Here is a 14,071-nt window from a genome sequence, read left to right as displayed (position 1 = left end):
GACTCTGTTGATTTTCTCCTTGATTTTTTTAACTCTAAGTACAGAATGTTATTGATAACATTGCTCCTGTGAAAGTCAGGAAGAAGAGTGGCAGACAAAAAGCACCATGGAGAAACTCAACAGCAGTGCAAAATGTGAAAAGACAATGCAGAAAAGCTGAGTGCATGTGGCGAAATACAAAACTTGAAATCCACTATAACATCTATAAAGATATCCTTCATGCTTTCAATGTGGAACTAGGCAAAGCTAGACAGACCTTCTTCTCAAATATTATAAACAGAAACTTAAACAACACCCGCACTCTTTTTGCTACTGTAGAGAGACTAACAAACCCCCCAAGTCAGATTCCCAGTGAAATGCTCTCAGACAGCAAATGCTGTGAGTTTGCTTCCTTAAAATTAATAATATCAGAAAGGCGATCAGCACATCCTTGAGCTGCACTAGGTTAAAACAGATCAGATCACAACCTCAGAAAGTAGCTATTATGTCTGTTTTCGAAGCAATTGATGGTAAAATTTTGGAAGAAACAGTACAGCACCTTAAAACATCAACCTGCGCCCTTGACACACTTCCCACATCTTTTTTCAAAACCGTGTTTAACTGTTTAGAAGCAGATCTCCTAGAAGTGGTAAATGCCTCACTTCTCTCAGGGACTTTTCCAAAATCCCTGAAAACTGCAGTTGTTAAGCCCCTCCTGAAAAAGAGCAATCTGGATAATACCATATTGAGCAACTACAGACCAATCTCAAATCTTCCTTTCATAGGCAAGATCATTGAAAAAGTTGTTTTCAATCAGCTGAACAAGTTCTTAAGCTTGAATGGATATTTTGACAACTTTCAATCTGGTTTCCGATCGCATCGCATCACAGCACAGAGACAGTGCTCATAAAGATAATAAATGATATTCGCCTAAACACAGATACAGGTAAATTATCAGTGCTGGTTCTACTCGATCTCAGTTCTGCGTTTGACACTGTCGATCATAACATACTTCTGACAGGCTGGAAAACTGGGTTGGGCTTTCTGGGATGGTCCTTAAATGGTTCAGGTCATACTTAGAAGGGAGAGGTTATTATGTGAGTATCAGTGACCATAAGTCTGAGTGGACATCCATGACATGCGGAGTCCCTCAAGGTTCAATACTTGCACCCCTCCTGTTTAACCTATATATGCTGCCACTGAGCCAAATAATGAGAAAGAACCAAATTGCATATCACAGCTATGCAGATGACACCCAGATTTACCTTGCCCTATCACCTAACGACTACAGCCCCATTGACTCCCTGTGCCAATGCATTGATGAAATTAAAAATTGGATGTGCCTAAACTTCCTTCAGTTAAACAAAGACAAAACTGAAGTCATTGCATTTGGAAACATTGATGAAATTCTCAAAGTGAACGCATACCTTCACTCTAGGGGTCAAACAACTAAAAATCAAGTCAGGAATCTTTGTGTGATTTTAGAGTCAGACCTGAGTTTCAGTAGCCATGTAAAGACAGTAACTAAATCAGCATATTATCATCTCAAAAATATTGCAAGAATTAGATGCTTTATCTCCAGTCAAGACTTAGAGAAACTTGTTCATGCTTTCATCACCAGCAGGGTGGATTATTGTAATGGGCTCCTCACTGGTCTTCCCAAAAAGACCATAAGACAGCTGCAGCTCATACAGAACACTGCTGCCAGGATTCTGAGCAGAACCAAAAAATATGAACACATCACACCAGATATGCTCATAAAATATAAACCTAACAGATCACTCAGATCATCAGGTGTGCTCCAACAGTAGCCACATTCAAATCCAGACTCAAAACACATCTTTTTATCTATGCATTTGCTGATTGAGCACTGTGCTATGTCCGAACTATTTGCATTTTATTTTATATGTATTATCTTTTTATTCTTTTAATTCCTTTTCCTGTTTTTATTTCATTTTTAATGTATTTTATATCTTTTATGTATCATCTTGTTATTTCTGACTTTTAATGCATTTTAAATATTGCTGTCTTGTTGAAAGAGCTTGGAGAATTAGGAAGAAAGCATTTGTGATTAGGTTAAAATTTGGTAAATTTGGATAAGGGGACAAACCATGGGGAAATTTGAGCTGTGGTGCATGGTTAAGATATCTCTGGATTACAGTCAGGACACTTTCCAAAGGGGAAATTTGAACTGCGTTGCGTAGATAAGATATCTCCGGAAGGGGGATTAGGGCTGTGTGGCGCAGTTTGAGGTGTCTTGGCAAAAGGGGAGATTGAAACTTTGTTTATCAGTTTGAAGTGCCTTAACAGGTAGCAGTCCTGTCGTGTGAGGAAGATCCATTTAGATCCGCTCTGATGGATAGATCCGTTTAGATCCATTCTGACGGACAACAACAACAACAACAAAAACTCCCTAAGATTTCCTAGCTCTTCCATCCAGATAGCAAAATTCTCTGTTTTTACTGTTATTTCTATTCATTATGTTCCATTTTTATTATTCTTCTTTATGTAAAGCACTTTGAATTACCATTGTGTATGAAATGTGCTATACAAATAAAATTGCCTTGCCTTACAGAAAGCGAGTTAATGCATTAACATGCTCAGCAAAATCGGGTAAGAGGCAAAAAACTTTACCACGTTTACATGACCACGTTCGCTGTCGGCTTATTAACACTCTGAGGTCTAAAAACGCGCCGGCGCGTTTTGCAGGTTTTTTTTCACATTGCAGCAAAACAGACTTAAAATACTCTGTCATTTTTTGTCATAGAAACATAAATAATACATCAATTGAAACTATAGAATATCTCCTTTTATTTGTATACACTCAGAGTAAAAACAAAATGTTGTGCTTTTTGTAAAATAAAGAAAACTAACATGATGCGTGATCTCTCATCTCCCTCTGAACGAAGTCCAATCTGATAGTTCTCAGAAAATGAACTGTAACTTAGTGAATACTAATCACAAAAAATTCATACTTATGTCTAACAAAACGTTGAAATGTCAGGTTTTAAATTGTGCAAGTCAAATCGAAAACAAACATTCTGTGTTTATGTAATCTGTATGAAAAGAGAGCCATGTCAGAAGTCCGTGATTCAGCTCATTACCCACTAATGCGGCCACGCCCACGGAGCCAGCGCTATTCACAGGCAAATTCAGAGACAACACATGCATTCATCATCTCAATCGTGTATTTATTGCCTTGAAAATTGTTTATCTGGATGAAAAAGCCATGGTTAGCGATCTCTGGAAGACATGCAGTAAATTCCTGTTTGTTTTCTTCTATTGATAAGTTTTAAGTGAGTTTTTGTTTCTTTAGCGCCCTCCGGCTGTAGTATGAATTGGTAAACACCATTCATGGAATATCGTCTTCTTCTTAGGTGAATTTGTGGACTAAAATGCACAGAGCGCCCTCCGGCTGCAGTATGAATTGCAAACACCAGCGCTCATAGAGATAACAATGAATATTAAATAAAAAATAACTCCTCTGTATAGAAAATTGACATAAACATATGAGAATCCTATATTTCTCCAAATGTGCATGCTTTTAAACTAAAAGCCTATATTCAGACTCTTTGCATCACAGAAATACATTATATTTTAAAGTATAATATAAAACCATTATTTTATATTGTAATAAAATTTTTCTGTATGTTTCATATACCATGATGAGCTTGAGACATCACAGAAGTTGTTTTTCACAGCCTACCTGACTGAAATGCCTCATTAATATGCAAGTCTTTTCAGGTCATTACTATTCAATTCTTTTGTCTTCACAGGTGAGAATGAGCCATTATTCATGGAGATTCACGCCTCCTCGCATACTGTGTTTCTTGGCAAAAAGTGTCTTACAAAAACTAAATCAGTATATTGTTATAAATGAAAGAGTAGTCAGCATAATTTTTACATAATTTTGAAGCAAAAACTCTAGTCTACAACCTTCAATACCCAAAAGTCTTGTGAACACAGATTTAATATACTTTTATTGGCCTTATATCAGTGACTTAAGTTTTTTGTTTTTTCAGTAACCACGCATAAACGTTATTCCTTCAAAAACACAAACATGTACACACATGTTCCTCACATATTATGGTAGCCTAGTTTTTGCTGAATACAGTGTAATGACACTTGTGTCATTAATATGTTTATGAACAACTGAAAAAAGCACAAAAGTCAGGGCATGTCAAAACTTCTCCAGGCCCCAAATCAGCCTCAGACTCCAGAGGGTTAAGCATAATCGGCTTAAGAAGGTGCATGTTAACGCATTCAACATCTTAAAACTTCTTAAAACAATGTTCATATTTGAAGTTGTTTTGCATTTCTTACTACAAGAGACTAATAAAACTTTGTATCCTGTTGTGCATGTTGCCTGCAGTGAGGGGCTACTGTAAAACTCCATCAAAAATGCCCCATTTTAAAATAACGTGGCCTACAACTACACAAAATATCTCAGGTTATGTATGTAACCATGGTTCCCTGAGAGGGAAGAAGACACTGCGTCAAGCGCTTTGGGAACACCTCTGTGTGATTGCGTTGTGAAGCACATATGAAATCAGTCCAATGGCATGACGGAACGTCATAGGTGGGTGATGTCATGACCAGGAAACTATAAAGTACACCTGAACCAAACAGAGTTAGCTCCTGAGAGTCAAAGTAAGTCGGTTATAGACATGCTGGGAGTATGGCAATGTGACGCAGCGTCTCGTTCCTTCTTAGGGAACCATGGTTACATACATGAGACATTCCCTTTCAAGGACCTGAGACATTCCCTTCCGTTCCCAAGGGAACTCGCACTGCGCCAAGCTCTTTGAGAATGAAATACCCACACCACCATAAAACCAAGTGCCTGTCTGTGTGAAACAAGAAGTGCACACTAGGACACCAGCACTCGTGACCCCGGGGTTGAGGCCACATCTAGGTTATAAAACCTAACAAAAGTATGAGGCGAGGACCACCCCGCTGCATCACAGACTTCCTGGAGGGACACTCCAGATAATAAAAGCCAAAGAGGTAGCCATACTCCTGGTAGAGTGAGCATGGACCTTAAGAGGTGACTGTTGGCCCGAATTATAAGCCAGCGAGATAGCCTCAACTAACCACTTGCTTAAGGTTTGTTTGGATGCAGGGTGACCCTTACGCAGGGCCCCGAAACAGACAAACAACTGATCCGTCTTACGCCACAGGGCAGCTCTGTGGACATAAGCATCCAAAGCCCTGACAGGACAGAGCAAATTAAGTTTTTCCTGGTATGGATCTTGGAAAGGAGGAGGACAGAAGACCTGCAGCATAATGGGGCCCAACACATTAGTAGGGACCTTGGGAACGTAGCCTTCCCAAGGGAAGAGGAAGGCTTTAACCATGCCCGGCGCAAAGTCCAGGCAAGAGAGTGAGACCGAAAAGGCTTGAAGGTCTCCAATTCTCTTAAGAGACATAATTGCGAGGAGGAAAAGAGTTTTAAGAGTAGGAAACTTCTCATGAACCTCTTCGATGAGCTCAAACGGAGCTGTAGACAGGCCCTCCAACACTATGGCCAAATCCCATGTCGGAACTCTCTGACGTGCCGCAGGCCTCAGCCCCACGAAGGAAGCGAGTGACCCATGGGTGTCTTCCCAGAGAAGCACCCTCTAAAAGAACGTGGTAAGCCCCAATGGCCACCATGTAGACCTTCAGTGTAGAAGGGGATACATCTGAAGAGAACTTTTCTACAGGATCTAATGTATGCTCTCTACACCAAGAAGAGAAGATATTCCTTTTCAGAGAATAAAGCTTCCTTGTGGAGGGAGCTCTGGCCTGGAGTATGGTCTCCACTACTTCAGTAATGAGGCCTGAATCTATGAGCTGTGCCCCCTCAGAGGCCACACAGGTTCCACAACTCCGGGCGGGGGTGAAGGACTGGTTTATGTGACAGGAAAGTTAATGACCCCTCCACAGACCTTGAGCTGTGTGACCACTCAGCCGGTGAGGGATGTATCTGTTGTAAGCGTTACATGATGACAAGGAGCTCCTAACACCGGGCTTTGTGAAAGAATCCAAGGTTTTTTCCACATGACACAAGCACGAAGGCATCGCCGCATGACCTTGATCATGCAAAACGGGAAAACCCCTTGGTTTTGAGCCACCACTGCAAAGGTCTGATGTACAGCAGGCCAAAATGTATCATGTTGGATGCAGCTGCCATCAGACCTAACAGTCTCTGAAACAGTGAGTGACTGGCCTAGCTTCAGCTTGTTTACGGCTGTGAGAATCAACTCTATGCGAGCCGGAGATAGACGTGCTTGCATCAAGAAGAATCCCAAACTACGCCTATAAAAGAGGTTCTCTGAGCTGGAGATAGTACACTCTTCTTTGCGTTTAGCCGTAACCCCAGTCACTTCATGTGAGCGAGAACAGAATCTCGATGTTGAACCACTAACTCCTTTGACTGTGCCAGTATCAACCAGTTGTCTATGTAATTCAACACGCAGATGCCCTAAAGTTGCACCGGAGCCAGAGCTGCATCCACGCATTTTGTGAAGGGAGATAACACTAGGCCGAAGGGAAGAACCCTATATTGTTACGTTTCGCCCCCGAAAGCGAACCTCAGGAACTTCCTGTGTTGAAGAAGGATGGATATATGAAAGTATGCGTCTTTCAGATCTATCATGACAAACCAGTTCTCGGACATGATTTGTTTCAGAGTTAGCATTCTGAACTTGAGCTTCTTGACAGAGCGATTTAGTAGGCACAGATCTAGAGTAGGATGCAATCCTCCATCCTTCTTTGGAACTATGAAGTACCGGCTGTAAAACCCTGACTCCTTGCTGGTAGAAGGAACCCTTTCTATAGCTTCTTTTCGCAAGAGAGTCTGCACTTCTTGTTCCATAACCAGAGCCTGCTCTGGGCTCACCTCTGTGAACAAAACCCTGTTGAACCTTGGTGGTCACATCCCGAACTGAATTCTGTACCCAAATTCTACTGTGTGCAGGACCCATTGAAGTTTCTACGCTTCTAAAAAATCTACTAAGGTAATCAGTCTCTTGAGACTGACCGCTGGTGTTTGATGTGTGACCAGCCCGGTGCCCTGTAACCATGGAATTTTAGCTAGTCTTTGGGCTCTTTTACCGTGACTCATCATTTATGGAATTCGTATCCAATCTCTTTGCATTGAAAATACATTTCTGTCCCAGCTGAGCTACTGCGTTAATTTGAGTCAGTGAAACTGAACATCTGAAACTGGGCAAGTGATTTAAACTATATTCGTTTACAAATCATGTACTATGGTAAAAAGTGTTTTGAGGTCATAACATTATTCTGCAAGGAGCCACGTCAAAAAAAGTCTTCAATAATCCATAATCTGGCTTTGTAATCATAATTGTGTGTAAAAACTATTAAAATTGCTTGCTGTTTTACTCTTCTAGTGTTCATTTCTGTTAGAAACTGCAGTGATATGTTTGTATTGGTACGTTTTTTGTGGTTAGCAAAAATGTTGACAAATATTTTTTCAATGAGCCTGTGTTGAACAGCATGTCACTTATGGTTTTTGCAGCACAGTGAAGACAGTATACTTATTATAATGGGATCTATTTACATTCGGCACAATTTGACAAACTACGCAGCTCACGTCTGGTGATGACATTGCTCAATGCAAACTGCTCTAATAACAGCTATGTTTTGATTACCTTGTCAATCAAAGTTGGATCTTGTCAAATTGATGAGTCCCTTATATAAATGAACTAGCTAATATAAGCATACATTACTTCTATAAACATACAAAGATATCAATATAGAGAATATGTGATATGAAAAGCTCTATTTAAGTTGCCTAAAATTTTAACTCACATTCAGTCGAGATGTGCATTACATGGTTTCTCACAGGTTCTTACAAAATTGAGCAATTTTTACCTAACTCCAGAACTATGACAAAATCATTTACTCATTAGTTGTTTATCTAAAAATGTAATTTTTTTCATGAATTATTTTTATGCCATAAATATACCATCAAATAAATAAATGTACACAACATAACTTTTTTGTGTTAAATCTGAAGAATATATTTGCAAAGGGCAAGAACCATTATTTACAGTGTAGTCATAGTATTTGTGTGTGATATAATTATGTATATTGAATAAATTATATGAGGCCATGTTTAAACTGCAAGGGTTAGTGTAGTTACTAAAGTCCATCCTGAATTGACTAGAGAGATGCAGGGAGCAGTCAGTGGTGTGTCTGTCTCCTGTAGTTTACAGTTATCCTTCAGCAACATGTGGCTGGAGCTGAACAGGAGCTAATACAGTTTCACATGCACTTCTGCTCTATTCTGTAGGTTGTCCGGCTGTATGGTGACAGAGGAAGGCTGTGGTTATGTGTCTTCAGCACTGAGTTCAAACCCCTCACACCTGACAGAGCTGGATCTGAGCTACAATCACCCAGGAGATTCAGGAGTCAATCTGCTCTCTGACAAAGTGAAGGATCCAAACTACAAACTGGAGATACTCAAGTATGTGGTGTAGAATGAGATTTTGATTTGTGTGTGTTTTGGCAGAGTTTTTGATATGAGACACTCATTATTATGCTTTTAGAGGAAAATATACTGCTTGTTCGCCAGTTCCCGCCTCCTTCCTTCCCAGGTTTTGGCACTAATGTAACAAGGTTAGTTAATCAGGGAAGGAGGATGCGGGTAGCTTCACCTTGATAAACAAGATAAAATTCAGTAATGCACACTTAAATTCTGCTATAAAGCAGCTCTAAAAAGAAGGTACTGTCAGTTTTCAGCTTAAGTCAGTTCAGTTCCTTTGAGAAGATCATCATTTGTTAAATTCATTATTGTTTCAGCTAAGAAGTTTGGTGACAATTCAGTTCAGTTCACAGATAGTGTAAAGAAATTTGTTCAATATAGCTATAAACCAGCTCTGCCAAAAACAGTGATCATCCAGAAAACAGTCATTATTTATTTCAGTTCAGTTCTCATCTACAAAAGTCAGTACAGTCAGATCACTAATATTAATAAATATTAAGTGTCCCCAACTAAGCAATCCAGAGGAAGCAGTGGCAAGAAATTCAATTAGGTGACAGAGTGGAGAAAAAAAAACCCTGGAAGAAACCAGGCTCAATTGTTCATTTCTCCTCTGGCCAATGAACAAACACTGTTATATTATGATTTAGGCTGCATAAAAGTCCTATTGTGTAATGGTAGCATTCAGAATATTTAATCCAGTTCCTTCTGCTTAAAGAAGCATTCATTATTTTGTATGGAGATGAAGCTGTCATAAGGGGCCTGTCCAGAGGACTTGTCTCTCTCTTCTGGTCTTTGCTGAGGATCTGTGCTGATGTTTGTCATGTCAATGAGTTCTTAACAGAGGATCTATCTTTGGGGTTTATCTAGTTGTCATGGTATCTGCTGACATTCAGGGCTGTGTTGTGGTCGTGCCGGTCTGATCTGAATATGGGCTAGGTCCAGCTGATAACGGTAACCTCGGAAAAGGATGAGAAGGATATTAGCATAGATGCAATTTAAGTACATTTGCATCAAATTATGTACAAATGTACATAATTTAAGTACATTTGCATACTAACAATCCTTTAACGGATATGAATTTATATAAATATCTTAATACATTATGTGATTTCTAAGTTAGAGAGATGTGTTTTAATATAGATAAACTGACAGTGTGTGTCTGCATCTTGTGCAAGGCTAGGAAGTCTGTTTCAAATTTGGGTGCTAGATAGGAAAAGGATCTCTTGGCCACGGTTGATCTTATTATTCTAGGTATTATAATTTTTTTTTATCAGTTTTTTATTATCAATTTTATTATTCTTGGCCAGAATTCTGAAACCACAAGAAATGTGAAACTATAATGCGTTAAGAGCTTGCTTAGATACTGGGGAGCTAAACCATTAAGGGCTTTATAAGTAATTAGCAAGATTTTAAAATGTATACAATGTTTAATAGGAAGCCAATGCAGTATCGAAAGAACCAGGCTAATATGGTAATTTTTCTGGTCATATTCCTGGTTCTAGTAAAAACTTTAGCTGCTGCATTTTGGACCAGCTGGTGTTCATTTATTCAGCATGCAGGGAAATCACCCAGTAGAGCATTATAGCAATCTAGCATTGAATTCATTAATTAAATAATACATCCATGATATAAAATCTTTAAAGGTGCCCTAGAACCCTTTTTCACAAGATGTAATATAAGTCTAAGGTGTCCCCTGAATGTGTCTGTGAAGTTTCAGCTCAAAATTCCCCATAGATTTTGTATTATTCAATTTTTTAACTGCCTATTTTGGGGCATAATTAAAAATGTGCCGATTTAGAGCGTGTCCCCTTTAAATGCTCATACTACCTGCCCCCAAGCTCTATAATAAAGCATAAAATTGCATAAACAAAGTTCACACAGCTATTATAACCCTCAAAATGGATCTTTACAAATTGTTCGTCATGCAGATCATGTAAGCATGGTATTTATTTGGATGTTTACATTTGATTCTGAATGAGTTTGATAGTATGCTGTGGCTAACAGGGCTAAAGCTAACATTACACCATTGGAGAGATTTATAAAGAATGAAGTTGTGTTTATGAATTATACATACTGCAAGTGTTTAAAAATGAAAATAACGATGTCTCTGGTCTCTGTGAATACAGTAAGAAACAATGATAACTTTAACCACATTTAATAGTACATTAGCAACATGCTAACGAAACATTTAGAAAGACAGTTTACAAATATCACTAAAAATATATTGTATATATATATATATATAAAAATCGCTATTGTCCTTGCTTGCTTACCTGCATAAAGTCTGTTGATTCGGCTGTGCAGCTCCAGATGTTAATACTGGCTTGTCTAATGCCTTGAACATGGGCTGGCATATGCAAAAGTTGGGGGCGTACATATTAATGATCCAGACAGTTGCGTCACAGTCGGTGTTATGTTGAGATTCGCCTGTTCTTCAGAGGTCTTTTGCACAAATCAAATTTACATAAGAAGGAGAAAACAGTGGTGTTTGAGACTCACTGTATGTCATTTCCATGTACAGAACTCTAATTATTTAACTATGCCAAGGTAAATTCAATTTTCAATTCTAGCGCACCTTTAAATCACAAACTACTAGTATTCTCTACATTAATGTGTGTTTGTGTGTTCATAGTGTAAATCATGGAGGAGAGATCATGATGACAGCCGGACTACGAAAGTGTACGTCTACAAACACACATGTTGGCTTTTCATGTTCAATGGGGAAATTCTATTTAAATTATGATTTTATAGTGTACTAACTGTATATTCTATCCCCTAACCCTACTTCTAAATCTGCCAATCACAAAAAAGCTTTCTGCTTTTTACATTTTCAAAAAAACATAATTCTGTAGGGTTTAACCCTCTGGAGTCTGAGGCTGATTTGGGGCCTGGAGAAGTTTTGACATGCCCTGATATTTGTGCTTTTTTCAGTTATCACTAAGAGCGCAGGATACTGTGTTTTCAATTCATACTTGCAGCCGGAGGGCGCTCTGTACACCTTTAGTCCACAAATTAATCTAAAGAAGAACAGGACATTCCAGGAACTAACGGTCTTCCCTCTAGTCTTCCAGAGGTTGCTAACCATGGCTTTAACATACAGATAAACACTTTTCAAGATAATAAATACACGATTGAGACGATGCATACATGTATTGCCTCAGAATTTTCGCCTGAATAGCACTTGCTCCGTGGGCGTGGCCGCAATAGCGGATAATGAGCTGAATCACGGGCGTCTGACATATGTCTCTTTTCATGTAGATTACATAAAAACAGAATTTTTGTTTTCGATTTGACTTACACGATTTAAAACCTGACATTTCAACGTTTATTTAGACATAAGTCTAATTTTTTTGTGATTAGTATTCACTAAGTTACAGTTCATTTTCTGAGAACTATCAGATTGGACTTCGTTCAGAGGGAGACGACAGATCGCGCATCATGTTAGTTTTCTTTATTTTACAAAAAGCACAACATTTTGTTTTTACTCTGAGTGTACACAAATAAAAGAAGATATTCCACAGATTAAAATGGTGTATAACTCTTAATTGTATGTGCAACATTGACGGAGTATTTTGAGTCTCTTTCACACTGGTAAGAAAAAAACCGAGGTGGTATCGCCAGCGATACCTCAGACTCCAGAGTGTTAAAAGCTTGTTTACTCATGGGGACCAAAAAAATTTTCCCACAAGGTAAAAAAGTACTGGTATTCCCATCTTTATGGGGACACTCTTCTAGTGACTGTTGTTTTGTTATAGATGTTTCTCTCTTCTTTTGTTCAGATGCCTGTGATCTTACACTGGATCCAAACACGGCGCATACTCAACTTATTCTGTCTGATGGGAACAGGACAGTGACGCGTGTAGAAGAGAATCAGCCGTATCCTGAACATCCAGAGAGATTTAATGAGTATCATCAGGTTCTGTGTGGAGAGAATCTGACTGGACGCTGTTACTGGGAGGTTGAATGGAGCGGAAGTGTTGAAATATCAGTGACATACAAAGCAATCAGCAGCAAAGGAAAAAGTGATTGTAGTTTTGGATGGAATGACAAATCCTGGAGTCTGTGGTGCAGTAATGACAGCTTCTCTGTCCGTCACAATAAGAATTATATCGGTAAACCTGACATTCGTTCATCCTCTAAGAGAGTAGGAGTGTATGTGGACGTGTCGGCCGGCACTCTGTCCTTCTACAGCGTCTCTGACACACACACACTCACACACTTACACACATTCAACACCACATTCACTGAACCCCTCTATGCTGGATTTAAGGTTTATCCTCATTCCCCAGTATCTCTGTGTGACATTAAACAGCCTCCTGTGAGAAACAACAGTGATACACACACAACCGGGTGAGTGAAATATACTGTGTCTTAGTGAAGGATTTTTCCAGAGTGTGACTAATAGTTTAATCCCCTGTTCTTCATATTTCACTAAACAGTAGGGATTCAAGAAATTGGAATATTGCTGATAACCGATATACCAATATTTTTTCAACATATTTTGGCAGAGAGCAAATGCAGATACCAATCAATATATATTTTTCACATTGATTTGAAACAAGTCCAAGTCTCTCCTGTGCAAGAACTATAAACAAATTATCAAATTATTTTTCATTTTTGTTAGTTTTGAGCAAAAAGCTACATTTTCATTTAATTTAAGAGTTCTGAGGTCTCTGACTTAGACTGATTTACCAGTATTTTTTTCAAAAGCTCCTGATCACACATGATCCCTAAAATGTAATTTTATATTCATTTTCTAGCCGTGGTTTGAGCTTTTTTTTATTAATATTCCTGCGGTTGTGGAATAAGACAAAAATAGTCATATTCACTTGACTATTTTTACTTGATCTATTACTTGATTTATTTTAGCAATCAAGCACAATTAACTGTAGACAGGTGTGTTATAAGGACTAAAACATTTCTTTACAGAAATGGACTTTACTATGTGTACAGGTACATAGCTATGATGCAATCTGAACACTCCTCTAAAAAGTGTCCAAGACTGAGCTGACTTCAAGTCTATTTAATGTAAGCTGTGCAAAACTGCAAAAAACAACAATAGAAAATATGCATTAACTTACAAGACACTTAAATGAGCATAAACATCTTCTGATACATCCATTGTAAATATAGAAAGCATAGCATACCCAACAATAGCATAAACATCCTCTTATTATAAAATTTGATATTAAATCACTATTAAAGATTCTTAACTATAATTACCCAAATTACAATGTAAATCCAACAAGCTGTGAAAGACGCTTAATAGTCCAATATGTATTCTCATCTAACATCTTCAAATACAGCACCATGATATATAACACACCAAAGAACATTCATAAAATTATTGATATAGAAAACAACTTTGTTAACATTAGTTAATAAAAATTGAACTGTTCATTGTTAGGCTCATGTCCATTAAATCATATTTACAGATACAACTTTTGATTTTAATAATGTATTAATAAATCGTCCTCTTAAATTATAAGGTTTTATCTGACGTTTTTGTCAAAATTATCACATATTCTTATTCTGTGGCAATATATTGACATGATGTGATGTTTTTTAATGTTGTGTGTTGTGTACATTTTGGGACTTTTT

General features: G+C 38.2%; 1 protein-coding gene across 7 annotated transcripts in view; it reads left to right on the top strand.

Moving 5' to 3' along the window:
- Nucleotides 1–14,071, top strand: part of LOC125271592 (NACHT, LRR and PYD domains-containing protein 12-like) — a 296,158-nt gene that overhangs the window by 41,666 nt on the left and 240,421 nt on the right. For 5 of the 7 annotated variants that reach the window (XM_048195693.1, XM_048195696.1, XM_048195695.1 and 2 more), the window contains 3 exons: nt 8,279–8,452; nt 11,103–11,149; nt 12,250–12,820. In XM_048195693.1, coding sequence (XP_048051650.1) covers nt 8,279–8,452; nt 11,103–11,149; nt 12,250–12,820 — 792 coding nt within the window. Of the gene's footprint in view, nt 1–8,278; nt 8,453–11,102; nt 11,150–12,249; nt 12,821–13,423; nt 13,499–14,071 lie in introns of all 7 variants that reach the window. The other 2 variants (XM_048195698.1, XM_048195699.1) reach the window with 2 other exon arrangements.

This window comes from Megalobrama amblycephala, linkage group LG7 (assembly GCF_018812025.1).
Source record: "Megalobrama amblycephala isolate DHTTF-2021 linkage group LG7, ASM1881202v1, whole genome shotgun sequence".
NCBI classification, from domain to species: Eukaryota; Metazoa; Chordata; class Actinopteri; order Cypriniformes; family Xenocyprididae; genus Megalobrama; species Megalobrama amblycephala.
This window is presented reverse-complemented; position numbering and strand designations above follow the sequence as displayed.